Source organism: Macrobrachium nipponense, chromosome 46 (genome assembly GCF_015104395.2).
Source record: "Macrobrachium nipponense isolate FS-2020 chromosome 46, ASM1510439v2, whole genome shotgun sequence".
Classification (NCBI taxonomy): Eukaryota; Metazoa; Arthropoda; class Malacostraca; order Decapoda; family Palaemonidae; genus Macrobrachium; species Macrobrachium nipponense.
This window is the reverse complement of record NC_061106.1, coordinates 16,257,756-16,276,607: the sequence shown is the minus strand read 5'-3', so window position 1 is coordinate 16,276,607 and position 18,852 is coordinate 16,257,756. Positions and strand designations below refer to the sequence as shown.

Here is an 18,852-nt window from a genome sequence, read left to right as displayed (position 1 = left end):
TAAACTGAAAGGATATATTGTAAAATGGAAGGAAAACAAAATGATGTAGTTTAATGCAATAAATGTAATCTATATATAAATTTTTTTCCAGGATTCCAGGGGTGGGGGTAAGTGCCCCCTCTTGCCTCTATGTGCGGGCGCCCATGAATTTAACACTTAGAAAGACGGTAGTAACAGCATTTGAAGCACACTTGGAATCTAGGAATTGAAAGTTAAACTGAGCATTAAGCATATTATTGCAGGCAGCTCTTTCGAAACAGAGCCAGTGCTAGACTATTTGGAACTGGATTATGGGCTTGATATAAGCTTAATATGACAATAATAAGAACATTTGAAGCACATTTGGATTCTAAGATTTAGAAATTAAACGAGGCATTAAGCATGTGATTGTTGGTTGCTCTTGTGAGGAAGAGCCAGTTCTAGACCTATTTTGATTACAAGCTCAATATAAGACTTAATGAGACAGTAGTAACAGCATTTTGATAAGACTTAAGACAACAGTAGTAACAGCATCTGAATCTTTTGAAGAAGAGCCAGTTCTAGACCTATTTGGAATTTGATTTCAAGCTCAATGTGAGACTTAATAAAACAGTATTAACAGCATTTTGATAAGACTTAATACAACCGAATTAACAGCATCTGAAGCACATTTGGAATCAAGGAATTGGAAGTTAGACTATGTTTTAAGCATTAGATTGCAGGCTGCTCTTGTGAAAAAGAGCGAGTGTTAGTTAGCCCTTTTCGGAATTTGATGATGGACTTCATATTAGACTTGATACATCAATAACAACAGGCATTTGAGTGTGGAGCCTCATACGTCGATTGGTTTCTAAATAAGAACAACGTAGTACAATTAGCTGACGTTTATTACATTCAGTATATAACATAGACACGATTTACATCAAAAATATTGTTTAAGGTACTTTGAGCACAGCTTTGTACAATGCAGAAATACAGGAGAAAATAGAAAGGAGAGAGAGAGAGAGAGAGAGAGAGAGAGAGATCTCTCTCCAGTCGTTAGATTACAAGACTCTAGAACCATGCGGAGTACAAGAGGATATATATTTATATATTCATATATTATCATGAAATAAAAAAAAAACATTGTCTGTGCACCAGTGAGAAGAGAGCTAAGAGATAATCACTAATTCTGGGGCATTTTTTTCCCTACTAATAAACTTCCCTTTTGGCAAATGGCGTGGTGTGTGGTGCTGGACGTGTTAGAAGCACTAGGACGACCACCGCTGTACTTTTAATAGACTCTTTAAAAAAAAACTTCTTTACCTGAACGCTACTTATATTTGGTACGTCACTGAAATAATCTGTTTTTTTGTTTTTTTTTTTTTTTTTTTTTTTTTTTTTTTTTTTTTTTTTTTTTTTTTTTTTTTTTTATTATATTAAAAAATGAAGAATCTGTTGTACGAAAAAACCAACAGAACAGGTAACCGGAAACTGTATACCTGCCATGATTCGCTCCTCTGTTCAAAGCATTTCACTGCTTTTATGTGTACAGGCATCACCGTAAGCTCTGCAGCAAACTAGAGGCATCTTTGGTGTGTTTTTTCATGGTGATTTGTTTTTGGGGGAAGGAACCCCAAATATCACCATGAGATTTTTTTTTATTTATTTTCTACCTGTTTTTGTTTATCTTACTTCGACTGAACACGAGGCTCTTGCGCAGCCCATAATATGTCGTATTCCTTCTGCTAGACAAAGACGTACTTTTTTGCTGGTTTTTTTATTATTACTGGCGCTCTTATCAGCAACAAAACACCACTTTACAAAGATCAGAATCCCAAAATTCAAGTACTGTGTTATTCTTGTCAATCGGTGATCTCAGGTAATTCAGTCCTTTAAGTACTAAGAGCAATGTGTGCTAAACTTTCCATATGTATATATATATTTACATATATATATGCATAATATATATATAATAATAATAATAATTCATCGCAACACAGTCCTCAACACAGTTCACCCTGACGTAATCGGACAAAGCTCTACGAGTAAACATACACATTGTATTTACAACGTTTTGTCGGATCTCTTAAGGTGACTAAAATTCAGCATAACTTTTGGATTTCCATCTCGATTCGAAGACAAACACGACGGACTCCTGTGTATCATTAGAATAAGCACTTGGCACTATATCCTACTACGGTAACAATAAAATGAGGGAAAGGATAGGGCGGACATGTCTTTCTGGAAAACCACAGCGAACCCTCCCTAAGTGTTTCCCTGTCTTTGGCTAACCGAGAGCCAAGTTCTCAACAGCAAAGTCTATTTATTGGCCTTTTCAACTTTAACTACACCAGTATGGTGCTAACTACACCAATATGGTGAGTATATTGCACGACATCTTTGGAATACCCTCCTGGAATTAGGTGAAGTGTATCTTTGGTCCCGGAAATAACCCCCGTGGCTGGGTGGGCCTACATTTCATTCCATTTCTCCCCCCTTTTGAAGCTGTTTTCGGTTAAGAGGACCACACAGCCCCCCATAGCTAGAGACCATTACGGTTCTTCATGGTAATAAAACATCGACGGTCATCGACCTATTTTCCTCTGGCGGGAACTTAAGTGAGGAGGTGCTGTTGATCCGGAGTATACCAGGAGTACATATAGGGCGTCGACACGGGCGGTTTCATGTCCCAGTGGTGCGAAGCCAGTCCAGGCGAAGAGGCTGAGGGCGGCATAGGCATGTGCTCAGTGACTGAAGCTGGGGAAGCTATCGATGAGGGCGGCATGTAGCCTCCGTGTCCCGGATGGCTCATGTGGTGCTGTGGAGGAGGAGGAGGGCCCGGTGGGCCGAGGTGCGAGGTGCCGTGGTTCTCGTGAGCCTGACTTGTGGGCGTGGGTGGGTGCTGAGGCGGCACGTGAGAGTGGGGTGGCAGCTGAACAGAATGTGGTGGAGGCGGATGGGAGTGGGGAGAAGCTGCGTGGGGTGGGTGGTGGGGGTGTGGGGGAGGTGGGTGGGAGTGAGGTGGGGCGCAAGGTGTTAACTGGGGAGGGGATGCTGATGGTGGCCCATGGAAAGGGCGCTGGGCGGGGGGGCACGTGAGACCCGGAGTGGGAGATGGGGACGAGGGTGGTCAGGGGAGGAGGCTGAGGCAAAGATGATGGGACTGTCGACTGCGAAATGGGCGTCTGTGCTGGAGAGTGCGTCTGTGGGGGCGGACTGATGGGTGTTGGGGTGGTGTAGGGCTGGAGTGGAGAGGTGGCTGATAAAGGCGACGAGCTCAAGGGCGACCCGGGTCCTACTGGGGCTCCTTGAGGCACTCCTGGACCGCTCGTCTGAGCCGCTTTCATCATCTTCTTGTACTTTGACCGCCGATTTTGGAACCAGATCTTCACCTGCGGGAGGAGGAGAAGAGGATTCGGGGCGTTAGTTAGTTCGTCGCTCGAACGAGAAAACTACTTATTTATTTCAGATGTATTGACAATATTTCAAAGACGTTTTGCATTCCACTGTACAACATAAGTTTCCTCTGTGATGAGGATGATATCAGATCTAGACTAAGCATATTTATGAAGGATTTACATCGTTCAAAAAAATAAATGTCCTTACTACAAAATTCTATCACATAGACCCAACGTCCTCTCCTGTCCTACACGATCCTACAAACACTCATTTCTAACATACATACCGATGGAATTATAACTAGATTATTGTTTCAATTATGCTCGAATTTCCTCAAACTCTAAATAGGATCATTGATAACTTCTAAACCTTGGAGGTCAAATGTCTACAAGTACGTCTCAAGATTATTCCATTCGAATTACCTTGCTGAATTAAGCCCTGTTCATTTTAATACAAGATTCTACAGTGTGGAAAAATGACCTATGAAGTAAGAAGCATGTCATTTTGAAAGCACTTCCCGAAAAACGTCATTACCTTTATCGTTTTATATATATATATATATATATATATATATATATATATATATATATGATTATATGTATATATATATATATATATATAGTAAGTATATAAAATGTTAATAATATGAGCTATTTTTATTGCTATTATTGCTATCTTTAACCAGCACAAGAAAATCAACAAACATCTGTAACTATATCGACAGCTAAACGACCACAGACGCGTGACAAATATGCATATATACACACAAACACACACATACACACATACACATATATATATATATATATATATATATATATATATATATATATATATATATAATATTATATATATAATATGTATGTGTGTGGCTGTATAGGTGTGCTTAAGTACACAAGATGAATAAAGAATAAAAGTTAGCAGAAGTAAGGAACACTCGGTGATAGTCTCTCCCATTCGTCCTCGGATTTTCATTCTCTACATGAGAACAGCTAATCCTCTCTCTCTCTCTCTCTCTCTCTCTCACATAACACCTCGCCGCTGCCGACCACCTGCGACTGAGTTTATATGGCAATATTTTTTTACGAAACGAAAGTTCGAAGAACTTGATAAAATGCACCATTTTCACTTCAGTGACATACAAACATACATCATTATCAAAGGTTGAGAATAAAAGCTTTAATAAATTCAGAGGTAACAAAATGACGAAATTGAAAGGATGTTGTGTACAAATGCTTTCAAATGATAACAGCGATTTAATATTAAGCCATATGATAACAATGAAAAATATTAGAGCTAGTTGATTATTTCTGAGGTATACAACCCGGATAAACTAAGACGACAAATTAATCCCAGTAACTTGAGACTATCCTAAGACTATGAATTAATGCAGGTAACTTATTCCAACGACACGAGACTTAGACAAACAAAGATTATGAATTTGTCTCACTAACTCATTCCTAAGACAAGAAGGCTACAGAAGCTAAGACTACGTATTAATCTCACTAAGTTATTCCCGAGACACGAAAACCGGGGAAGCCAAGACAATGTGCATTAAACTGCGTCTCTCATTCCTAAGACGCGAAAACAACGGAAAACTACGAGGCGCCAGTGTTGTTCCATGACGGGTAATTGACCCACTTGTTTACCAAACCCCGAAAACCAAGCAGAGCCGAAACTAATTATGCAAACACGGTCTCCACAAACATATGTTGTATGTTCACGTCTAAAAGTTCCTGACAAGCCGCCCCAGCACCAGCACCGCAGCGGCAGATCTTTTTTCCCTTTCTTTCTTTTTTTGTTTTATCTATTATCATTTTATGTTTCCCCTCTTGACAAAGAATGGCGGGCTGGGGGGAGGAATTGTTGGGGGGGAGGAATTGTTGGGGGGAGGAATTGTTGGGGGGAGGAATTGTTGGGGGGCGGGCGGAAGACATGGCTGCATTCTTCATTCATTGGTTTCGTGTTCTGAAATTTCAGGAATTTTCTCAGACGAATTTTAAAATGCCCTTTAAGCTCTCCCGTTCATTCATTCTAACTACCATGAGAATGAATGATGAATATTAATTCATTATTCATACTCATGTGCATAGTGATGTCGTCCAGGCGATTCTCCTTTGCCGTTTGCCATGATGGAAATTCAACTGATATCGCAATGCAAACTAACTTTAATTCACATTAAGTTCGTTAATTCCATAATGTTAAAGGCAGCATCATTAACCAAACTATTATAATTAATTTTTGCAGTTCGTCAAAGTCCTCGAAGCCCCGCTAATATCAGCTAACATGGGACCGCTCACGTACTCAACAGCCCTGACTAATGTTGCCTTCACTTTTTGGCTCAAAATAGATTGCAACAAACAGTCAGTCCTCGTCAAACTGATGTTGTTACACGTAACGTCACTCAGGCTGTCTCTCCCAGCCCCGGTTTGGCTGAGGGATTCGTTATTAAGACAAAAAAAAGGTTCTGGACTTTTTTTAATACTTTGGAAGTTTCACGCTTTCGATTGGTAGATTTAGTGACAGAAACGAAAAACTGGAAGAGTAATGTAATTTACTTTATGGAAATCTATGGGTTACGTTCAACGATAAAGCTCATTCAGTTTCAGGGAAAATATTTATTCTAGACTAACTACGTTAGTGCACCTTACCCTGGGCACTGTGGGCATTACTTAGGATCTTTGCAGCGTCCGTAAGACCCTTAGCTGTAACCCCTTTCATTTCTTTGACCGTATTTCAGTTCATACGCTCTTCCCTCCGTCTTTGTTTTCCATCCTCTCCTAACAATTATTTCATAGTGCAACTGCGAGACTTTCCTATTATGCGACCTTTAAAACCTTTTCCTCTCAATTTCTCTTTCAGCGCTGAATGACCTCATTGGTCCCGGGTCTTGGCCTTTGGCCTAAATTTTATATCCATTTCCATTTCAAGTGTAGCTTACCCGCACTGTGATCTACTCGCGTTATACTATTCTGACTTCTTGCTCATTTAAAAGATTAATGAAAACGATCCGACTCCAAAACGTCTAGTTTGCTGTGTTTGAATATAAAAAGAAACTCCCAGCTGCCTAAACAGGAGCATTTACCCTGAGTGAGCCCACCCTCATTTACATAGACGCCCTGCTCACCATTAATCACGGTAATAACAAATATTACAACCATCACTGTCATCTAACAGAGAGTATCAGAAAGATCTTTTTATGGACCGTCCTCTCCTGTATGTTTTCATCGGATGGAATTGACGTTTAAATTTACTAGACGTGTAGAAACCGCCTCCAAAACCAAACATGATTAAGACTAAATTTGCTGTCAATGACACGTATAGACCACATGTGCTCTGGCAAGACTACGGATAAATAGCATCGACCCTTCAATTACTAGTGTAAAGGCGCGACCGACAGAAACCTTGTAGCAACAAAATCCCTGTCCCTGATTCGACATAGGGGGTCCCCTCCTACTTGGTCGGCTGTGTACGACGAGGATACTAGTACAGTATTCTTACATCATTCCAAAGCAATTAGGAAAGGAACCCCATCTTCCCTTTGGGGAAACAATGAAATAAAGTCCTGAAATGATTGTGTGTGTCTGTGTGTGTTGTAGGGGAAGGTTGTTTCATCACTTACTTTACAAGCTTGAGCTACAGGCAGAAACAAAGTCCCATAATCATTTTTCGGGAGTTGGGGGGCGGGGTTCGTTTTGTTGTTTACTTGACAAGCTTAGCTACAGGGGAAAACAAAGTTCTGTAATAATTTGGGGGAGGAGGTCTTTTATCCCTTACTGTACAAGCTTAACTGCAGGGCAAAACAAAGTCCTGTAATGATTTGTTTTCTTCTGAAGGTTGCAAGGACCTTTCAGCACTTGCTTTGCAAACTTAGCAGCTGCAGGGGGCAGTTAGGACTAGCAATCTCTTAGAAGAAACTGGAGAGAGAGAGAGAGAGAGAGAGATCTTTGCGAGGAATGACACCACCACAACCACAACCACAACCACCACCACCACCAACAACAACAACAACAACAACTCCAACAGGAGCGCATTCTCTCCATAATTTTTAAACCGAACCCACCCTGACATTAGCCAAGCATGGATTGTCAACGAAGCGGGAGGGTAAGAATGGCCCCTTGTCGACGGCGCGTTGTGGTGTGAGTGCCAGCCATTTGTCAAGGTAATGGCAGTCATGCATCACCGGTGTCGTTTTGGCCCTGTTTCCAGACCCCTCCTGGATTGCCATGAATATAGAGCGACTCTGATGGCGGTGCTGTGGAGCTTACGCACTTTTTGATGAATTGCCTTGCGGCCGTGAACTGAGAGAGAGAGAGAGAGAGAGAGAGAGAGAGAGAGAGAGAGAATACAGTTCCAGCGTGGAGAGAGAGAGAGGCTACAGTTCCAGAGGAGAGAGAGAGGCTACAGTTCCAGTGGAGAGAGAGAGAGAGAGAGAGAGAGAGATTCAAATCTGGATAGGTAATCGTTAAAATCGAAACACAGGCGTGGAAGGCCACAGACATGAGTTGTGCTCTAGTAGAATAAAACAGCCTATCAGATTTGGTTTGCACATACGTTATTATTATTATTATTATTATTATTATTATTATTATTGTTATTATTATTATTATTATTATTATTATTATTATTGTTCCCTAAAATTTAGATGGAAATGGAAGTACATTATGGGGGCTATCACGTGGAAAACCTGAATCAAGTAAATAGAGACAATCATAAGAAAAATTGAATAAACATTGCGAAAACAAATATAGTCTATACACAGGGTGTCCATAAAGTCCAGGTACCATTACAAGAATTTATTTCTCAGAATGGTACTGGGATTTTATGGACACCCTGTGTATATACATAAAATAAATATATATATATATATATATATATATATATATATATATATATATATATATATATATATATATATATATATATACTGGTAAAAATGTTTTGTTACAACAGAATTCCATCTAACGCTTAAGAGGATTAAAGAAGGATTATCAGTGGGAGTGACCTAAACTGACTTAACTTTTCTGTAACTTTTCTCATTCATCTACCTGAAGAGAGAGACAGCAGTCTCTGAAATATAGTATTTTCTCTCTATATATTTTGACGTTTTTATGGGCTGCTTTATTTACATATATATATATCATATATATATAATATATATAATATATAATATATATATATATATATCTATATATATATATATATAATATATATATATAAAAGGCAAGCTACTGTCATTGACAACGACAGCTAGCTAACGGATAAATATCAAGATCAGTCAAACACTATTCTACGACCATGTAAAATTCCCCCAAGGATATGCGGTGACACCGCTGCCAAACTTTTCCGCATCCCTCTAAAAAAACAGGCGAGGAATTCTTCGAATATACATACGTATATATGAGGTAATGGACCTCGCTATAAAAAGCCTCGACTCAGGTCCATGGTCGACGACCATGCCTCGAACCACTCACTATCCGAAAACGTCTGATGAGGCCACCAGTGTCGTCATAAAGAAGAATCTTAGGCCGATGAACTGCGGTTAACATAATTTCCACCTGGGATTTTTTTTTTCTCTTTATTTTCTTTATGCATTGAAGCGGACAGCTGCGGACGGAGATTCGAACGCATCTCGCCAGTATCGACTGCATAATGCATTAGAGCGTTTCTTAAGGAATTAATTCAGAAATGGAAGGCGTCAATCTCCTCTCAAAGGTTCTCGCGCTGAAATTAAATGGCTGATAACGAGACGCGAGTTTTTAGGATATCAGTTTCGACGCTGGAGCAAAAAAATAAATAAATAAATAGAGAGAAAAGATGGAAAAAAAAGAGGTTTCGACTCCTGAGTAAAAAAAAAAAAAAGGTTCGACTCTAGATTAAAAGAATAAAAAAAAAGAGTAAAACATGGAGTTGGCGATGTGTTTTCCTATTTACCTACTACGGTTGGGGTGGGGTTGGAGGACTCCCTCCTCTAAACAAGGATGAAAGGCCTGGGTGATCTTGCGGTCAGAAGTTCCGGCCTTCAGAGCCCTCAGCCTTGTGAAACCTCGAAAGCTGCCGGCAATACCAATCTAATTATATATATATATATATATATATATATATATATATATAATATAGTATATATATATATATATATATATATAGTATATATGTATATATATATGTGTGTGTATGTAATTTATGTATGTGTGCGTGTATACTACACACACGCGCACACACACACACACACACCACACACACACACACACACACACATATATATATATATATATATTATATAATATTATATATATATATATATATATATATATATATATATATATATATATATATGTGTGTATGTATATATATAAAGTGTGTATTATTTTATGTGTCATACGATAATAGCAGTGACACTAGAAATAGCTGAATCACTAAAGATCGAAATAATAATTCAAATTAAGAGGAAGAGAAACTAAGAGACGTACATATTTTTACCACATTTGTGTCTGTGCATAAAATTTATATCCAAATGGCCAAAAAACAAAATGGTTTTAAAGAAAAATTTGCCCGTAAAAGCTTCAAAAACTCTTCGTGGCATAAGCAAAAAAAAAAATGGCTAATGTTTTCATTCAAGTTTCAAAGTCCACATGAACTGATTAATATTCAGTGATATTTTTAAATAATCTGACACTCGATGGTAACAGCTGGATGGGAACTTTGTGTGTATGTGTTTTTTTTTTTTTTATTGAGAGAGAGATTTGATGTGCATTTGATAGTCACTGACACTTATAACACGGAACACTCTCCTTAAGCGATCAAACTAAACCCCTTTACAGGACCAAAAAAAAAAAATAAATGAAAAAAAGAAAAAAAAAAAGATTGAGTACGTTTATCGCGTGTTTGTCTTCCTTAGAGTAATTCAAATATTCCATTTTTACTTTTTTTTCAGTTCATTGTGATTTTTATGTGAACTATAAGTTTTCAAGACGCTTTTTTTGACGTCTTTTGAATGTTTTTATTTCCGCGATAATTGTATCGTGAACTTTTTAAAGGCATAAATATCCTTTTTATTAATGAACCTGTCTCGTGAAGGAAGAATTGCCCTTGCACACTTTGAATTAAATGATTATATTCATATATATATGTATATGTATATTACATATATATGTATATGTATAAACATATGTTAGTATATGTAATATATATATATATATACTATATATATATATATATATATATATATATATATATATATAATAATATCTATATATATATATATAAATATATATATACTATAATAATATATATATATATATATATATATAAGAAACTTGGTGACCCCTGTCTCGAAAATGCATTTTCACGAATACCTAAAGTGATTTTTAATTAATGTGAAACACCAAGTTTAAGCACATGAACACAAATTAGCAACCGTAACAAAATTAACAAGTGCACCTGAGCCGGTAAAAAAAAAAAAAAAAACACGTATATATATATATATATATATATATAAATATATATATATATATATATATATATATATATATTTTTTATATTTTATATATATATATATATAATATATATGTATAACCCTCGGCTTTTTTTTATGAAATATATCATGCATCCTCATCACGAGCAAAACCTATATCTTGTATTGGATGTTAATAAAAAAGAATGAATACGTGTGCCTTAGCCCGGTCTATAAAGAAAGTCTTCTTTTTTTTGTACTCAATAAAATCTAAGCCAACCCTCCCTGATTTTTTTCTCTCTCAATGAAATCCATCATGCATCCTCATCCTCATCACGAGCAAACCTATCTTGTATTGGATGATAATAAAAAAAAAATAAAATGAAATAAAAAAAAGATTGGAGAAACAGGAAAGGGTACGTACTTGCGCGTACTGGGCTGCGCAGACAGTCTGTGTTGCACGCTGATTCTACTTAACGGACGCTAATTATCCCCCGGGAAGAGCAGTTGTGACAGGTGTCTTCGTTCCCAATGGCCAAAAGAAAAATTTCCAAGTAAAAGAAAAACACAGTGAAGTTGATATCATCAAGTTAATAGTTTTTGTTTTTTTACCTCTCTCTCTCTCTCTCTCTCTCTCTCTCTCTCTCTCTCTCTCTCTCTCTGTATGCCTTGGTATTGATGAGTTTCATGAATGCTTAATTTTGCTTTGTTCAAACTCTGATTCCTCAAATTACATTTCTACATACCCTGGCCTTATACAAAGGTCAGTCTGCATAACCTGAATGGGCAAATCCTGGGTAACTGGACCGTGAAATTTTATGTATAAATGGATGAACCCTGAGGCTCTAAAAAAAAAAGTGCAAAGAATGTGTTCCTATCTTTAGAAATTAACTTAGAGCTCAAAAGAAAGTTGACCTCAATAAACTCCTGAGAACCAGGCCCTTCATTGCAGTGTCAGATCGGCCCTATTAGTATTATGATCCCTGTATTTCATGTTGATTAATTTTTTTTATAAATTAAGGACAAATCACATCATAACCACCAACTTACCCATTATCTACAGATGCGTTTGGGAAACGGGTACATTATGCTTTTAGAATCTCGACGAGTTTCGAATATCAGATCGTAAATGCCGAGATCCAAAGCCTTAAAGTCGTTCTCTTGAGTCGCTGATACAAAAGGTGTCAAAATCGGATTCTAAAACTTCAACATGATACCGAAAATGTTATATAACTACGGTATTTCTAAGTCGCGTCTCTCGCCTTTAATGTCTTCCACGCTGCTTTATCGACGTCTGAGACCCTGATAGCTGCGACGCCATATAGGTTACAATCAGTTAGTTATCGAAACTTTACATACTGCTTTTAAACGCGTTCACAACGGAACGAAAACAGGACCGCTCGCAAAAATGAAAAAGAAGGAACATTCCCTACAGAAGCGTATGAACAGGTATGCGTACGCAAATTCTTAACCGTAAATTGTTTTTGAAGCTAAACGGAGGTTGAATTCTTCACATTTCTTGGTAATCATAAAATAATTAATGCCAGTGCGACCCTTCAATGCATCAGCTAGAAAGCGGAAGGAGATTTGGCAACGTGACCCTAACAAAACTTGATCTATTTCTCTTATCTTCGGGTTGATCCCCGTTATAATAAAAGCAATGTCACGAACAAGAAAGACGTAAAACGTATTGTAAAACGTATTATTTATCGACAAAAATGAAAACGTTTAAAATCCCTCTCCGAAGCAAAGCCTCGGCGGAAATCCAATCCCCAAATATTATTTTTCTCTCCAGAGAAGATATGGAGCAGCCCAAAGCTCGCAGGCGATATTTATTCCAATTTATTTGCCGTGGTGGCGTACTCCATAAATTCCCATTATAAGAAATAATTAAAGAGGGCAACGCATAATGAATTAAACGCCTGTCACCCACAAACAATATGTAATTATCCAGCGCTTCCTTCCACGCCATCTTCTTGATTTTTTTTATTTTATTTTTTCTTTTTTTTTCCTTCCACGCTCTCCTGTTTTTTTTTTTCTTTTGTTTGTTTTTTTTCTTTAAGGGGGGGAAGGGGTGAACGAAGAAGGCGAGTGGGTAGGGGTCGGGGGAAGGGGGGAAGTTAGTGGGTAGGAGGGTAAACTTCTGAATTTTTTTTTAAGAAGGGGGAGGGGGGATATTAACCATTAACTTACGCTGAGTGGTGATTTGAGCTACTTTGGGAAGATTATGCTGTGATCTATGAGCGTCCGAAGGAAGACGGGTACACGTTTCAGACTCTCCTTATAGGTAAGTTAAATGACCCCCCTAACGGATAGTATGGCGCCTCCTCCTCCTCCTCCCCTCCTCCTCCTCTGTCGGGTTTCTTGTTTGTCGGTGTCTGTCTGTCCGTCCAAATCTGTCCACAGACCCTTGATTCTCTCTCTCTCTATCTCTCTCTCTCTCTCACGAAACTCTAAAAAAAGTCTCCTCATCGAACAGCCTGAAACTAAAATTTCTTTTTTTTTTCTATTTCTCAGTTTACTTAAACTCTCTCTCTCTCTCTCTCTCTCTCTCTCTCTCTCTATAATATGTATATATATATATATATATATATATATATATGATATTATATATATATATATATATATAGATATAATATATATATATTATATATATACATACATAAATATTCAAGAGCGCATACTGATAAGACCACCAAAGTAAAAAAAAAAATGTTGTCAAGAATTAACATAAACAAACACCTCCAGTCAGAATAAGCGCATATTATGTAAAGGAGGAGCGGCTTAAAAACAGCCACCTTTAACTGACAGACAAATTGTCTGAAAGTATAATGAATGAATTCGTCGTATACGGTCCGCGTGTGTCGCTAAATATAGAAGCCGCAATCAGAGCGATGCAAAGAAATTAGGAAAAGAAACGAAAAAATGTTATAAGCGTACCAAAGGAGGATGCTGCGGGGTAAGAGAAATATTATTAATAAAATATGGAGCGTGTAGTACGCTGTGCGAACGCTGTATGTAAGTCTGATAAGGGTGCAGTGTTGCATACGTCAGATTGTTCTCTTCGAAATACTGTGGTAAGGCACATGAAGGGTCAAAGACCTCTCTCTCTCTCTCTCTCTCTCTCTCTCTCTCTCTCTCTCTATCTCTCACAAAAAAAAAAAAAAAAAAAAAAAAAAAATCAGTATTCCCATGTCGAGAGAAAATTATTTACAATATTCGCCTGCTCTCTCTCTCTCTCTCTCTCTCTCTCTCTCTCTCTCTCTCTCTCTCTCTCTCTCACACAGAATAATATAATGATCCGTTATTAAAGAAAACTATTTACAATATTCGCCTGCTCTCTCTTTCTCTCTTTCTCTCGGAATAATTTAATAATCTCTTAAGAGAAAACTGTTTACAATATTCGCCTGGTCTCTCTCTCTCTCTCTCTCTCTCCTCTCAACCGGAGGCGGGGACGAACGAAAACGTTCCCTAAAATCCACTATGGCCCTCCTTGACCTGAGTTGTTAATCGACCGTTGTGGGTCGCAGCAAGGAAAAAATGAGAGAGAGAGAGGAGAGAGAGAGAGAGAGAGAGAGAGAGAGAAAGGTTCTGCCGGAGATATAAATCATCAAAACGGGAAAGCCTCGACGAGGTAATCCTTATCCTAACGATGGAGAGAGAGAGAGAGAGAGAGAGAGAGAGAGAGAGAGAGAGAGAGAGAGCAGGCGAATATTATAAATAATTCTCTCTTAAGGGATTATTAAATTATTCTGAGAGAGAGAGAGAGAGAGAGAGAGAGAGAGAGAGAGAGGGCAGGCGAATATTGTAAATAGTTATCTCTTAACAAGGGAATACTGAATTATTCATATAACTCTGCTCAAAGAATTCAGTGATCACTTTTATTAAAAAAAAAATGTAATGCCTTAATTATATACTCTCTCTCTCTCTCTCTCTCTCTCTCTCTCTCTCTCTCTCTCTCTCTCTCTCTTTGTTCAAACAAAAACGCATCGACGATTGAGAGCGACGCCAGCGCCCTACACCCACCAATCAACCCCATCATCACCACCACCGCCACCGCCGCCGCTGTATTGCAATCAAACAACTATTTTAAACAACTCTCAAAACTAACACAGATTTGACACAGATTTGGCAAACTTTTTTTTTTTTATCATTCTGCTTTTCATGCAAGGCGCACCGATGTCAGTATCCCAATCCCGTCGAATTTTATGGTTCTATTTTTCCCCCGTTGCATGTGCAACATTTTATTTTGCTTTCCGACGATCAATTTGCATCGTATTTAGGTCTGGATGGATTTTTTTTTTTTAACATTTCCACTTGTGTGCGATGATTACTCTCCTCAATTTTTGTTTCTGGGAAATGTTCGTCGCAAAAAAAAAAAAAAAAGAAAAAAAGAGGCTTGGATATTGCTTATTATGTACACACACACATATGCAGACATACACACGCATATATATGTATATATATATACATATATATAAATATATATTATATATATATATATATATATATATATATATATATATATATATATATATATATACTATATATATATAATTACATGGGTGTGTACAGTATATGTATGAAATCTCTCTCTCTCTCTCTCTCTCTCTCTCTCTCTCTCTCTCTCTCTCTCACTCAGACACACACAAACAAACACACACAGTGAGTGTTTGAGGTGGTAGAGAACAAGTGCCTTAGATTTAGTAGGGCAGGAGAGAGAGAGAGAGAGAGAGAGAGAGAGAGAGAGAAAGCGGTGTTATACTTTGCAAATGCTCAGCAGAAGACGTCAGTGGCCGAAGACCGAGATATTTCGTATTGTGCGCTTCTTACTATCATTCTTACACGCGTTTGTTAAATTCCCACATTAACATGAATGATGTAACGTATTTTATTTTTTATTCTTTCGGTTCGTTGCGTTTTATTACGAGGTGAGTTGGTTATAGCCACTTGAATAATTGGACCCTGTACAGTAATTATGCTAGTTACCAGTACTAGTTGATCTTTCTGGTTAGTATGTACAGCAAAATTCAACCATCTTTTGAGAGGCAGTGACCATATTGCGCTACATAAAATAAAAGCACTTGATGATTGCTAAAATACTCGCAATTTGGGGATTTATGTTAAATTTATTTGCTTGGGTAATTCAGGCATAAAACTGCATTATTCACGCTGAGTAAATTATACGATGGCACATTTTAGCTAATTAAATTAGTTAGCCCAGAATAGATAAGAAAATGTTTGAGTGGACAAATTTTAACAGAATTACATTCACCAGTGTTTAAACGATCAAATCAATGTTGGAGGAGACAAATGATAAAATTAGACTGCATACAGAGAGCATATTAATATTTCCTGACTGACTAAGAGCAGGTACACGTAAGACTGTTTTTACACTGAAATCGCCAACGATTTTGGACAGACAACATCAATGTCTCCATCCACCACCGACCGGACGGAGAGATAGTGTTCCTGTCGCAACTTAACCTCCTTCTTCTCCCCGAGCGACTTTACGCTCTGTGTGTCCAAGGATTGATGCTAATAACTCGGAAATTCTTCCCATGGGAAACGCCTGAATGATTCCGCTCCACTCCCGTCATTTGTCCTCAAAGCTGGCCCACTTTAAAATCGGTCTGTGGCTCCACGTGTCTCTCCGTGACCTCAAGATAAAGGCTATAACGGACATGTTTTTGGTTCCCAGATGGACTGGCCTTGTACCAGCGTGAGCTACTGCTCCTTGGGAGGACGGTACGTAACGGATGCGTAGTTTTCTCCTCAGATGAAAGCTGGGTTGAGGGCGTCAGCGAAGGAAGAAAGGAGGCTATTCGCAGGATATGAAAACAATGTTGCTTGTTAAAATTAGGAAGGTGGTGGGAGGGGTGAGTGAGGGGTTGGGTGGAATGCGAGAGATGGGGGAGGGGGGTTGGAAGGGGGGGGGGGGGTGTGCCAGAAGAAGGAGGCAACGAGACAAGTGACAGTGACGAAATATTTCGAACGGGACGACAGCTAATGTTGACAAAAGAATGAGGGTTCGTCCCACAATGGCGCCGAGGGAAAAATGAGAACATGGGAGTTTAAGAGACAGCGCTAATTGCAGGAGGGGTTCATGAGGCGTCTCATTATCGCACTGATTCTAAACCGAACCGAGAATGGATACAAACGCTACCGAAACTCTTTATCGGGGGGAAGACGGGCGGAAAGTATTATAACACATAAGAGACAATTATAGCCAACCTTCGCTCTGTCCAACTCGTTCCGGATACGTCAAGGCTGTAAGTACTAGACCGAGCCTTTTGAATGCTATCTTGGCAATCGGAATACACGGACTGTAAACGGCAAATTGAGTTTAAAAGTTCACACACGTAAATGAAACCAACCGCATAAAGTTAGGAAAAGTGGATGGAAATCAAAATATCAGACTTCTATGTACACTGGAGGAAAAGATATAAATATCTAACTATACGATGTCTGATTAAAAGCCGAAATAAATGAGGCAGACTTGTTGGGTTAGTTCAGTGATAAGACCAAGTACTTCAGAATTACCAATAAGGTACACACACCCTCAGGTATGCTTAAGATACAGGTCAGGAAAATGTAATGTATGTCCAAAGGTCGCATGTATTTTTGCCCAGAAATCAGTGGAACTTTTACAGACAAATAATGCTTATGCATACCTGCATATCTACATACTGACGTATACGCATTAATATGTGTATGTATATATATATATATATATATATATATATATAATATATATATATATATATATGTATATATATATATATATATATATATATATATATATATATATATATATATATATATATCTGTGTGTGTGTGTGAAATTCTCGCCAAGTAACGTTACCAACCGAAAGTAATTACAAAAAACAAAAAAATCTAGGAGAAAAATATAAGTATCACTATCCATTGAAACCTAAAGATTCAGCACCAGAAAATTATAGTTCCAAACTAAACCAAAACAAAGCACAAAAAATTACAGTGTTTACCACTTCAAGAAAGGCAGCCCCTTCAAAATAGCATTTTCTTCTACAATTTCTAGTCTCTGAATTCGAGGTTAACCCAATTCAGAGCCAAAATGATCGGAGTGCTCGTCTCCTCACATCGAACAATCTAAGAGCGATTAGAAATACAGTTAGCATTTGTCTTCATTTTGTGGTCCAAGTAACGACAGTCTGTAGTACGTTTTAGCAGTGAGATTTGAAATAGTCTTTATCCCCCATTGAAATTAAAGATTCCAAATAAAGGAATTTATTTATGTATATATATAATATATATATATATATATATATATATATATATATATACATATATATATAACCGAATCTCGAAAATATGGAACGTGAGGAATATATAAATATAGACAAATTCCTTTACCTAGCAGTCTGCTAAGTAAAGTCGAAAGGCCTTGCAGTGCGCCGTCGTGGAATTTGTCTTTATATATATATATATATATATATATATATATATATATATATATATATATATATATATATATATATATATACATATATATATGAAAAGTATATATTATATATATATATATAATTATATTGAAGTTATGTATAAGTAAGTATTTATGCAGGTATGCAGACATGTATGCGCATTGTATGCTCATAAAGAACCCATTGATTTCTGGAAATAAAAGATTCGTGCCTACAAACCAAAAGATTTACCACTTGCAGCAACAAAAGCGTCGCATATTTCGCAAAAGAAATTTGGAAATGAACAAAATGTCGTCATGCCAAGGATATCTGAAAACAGCACGACCACTGAACGAAAAATATGTTTTTCATTTTTTTTTGCCTCATTTTTCTTTGTGATGGCAGTCGCTCTTTTTTTTTATTGGTTTCTCAAAATCTCACATCTTAACGTTATTTTATTTAAAAAAGGATTGTCTGGTTCCTGGTATCATTAGTAAATGTCACACTGTCAGTTACTGCAAACAAGTCGGTCTGCCTCACCACTAGCAAATATACACTGAATATTTCTTGTTAATGACTAGCCAAGTATTTATTCTT

General features: G+C 37.5%; 1 protein-coding gene across 1 annotated transcript in view; it reads right to left on the bottom strand.

The window, feature by feature from the left end:
* Positions 1-1,391: 1,391 nt before the first annotated feature.
* The window catches only part of LOC135214775 (homeotic protein distal-less-like), a 175,305-nt gene continuing 157,844 nt past the window's right edge, over positions 1,392-18,852 (bottom strand). The window contains 2 exon segments of the mRNA XM_064249131.1: positions 1,392-3,067; positions 3,069-3,353. Of these exon segments, the coding sequence (XP_064105201.1) occupies positions 2,576-3,067; positions 3,069-3,353 (777 nt within the window). The 3' untranslated portion in view covers positions 1,392-2,575.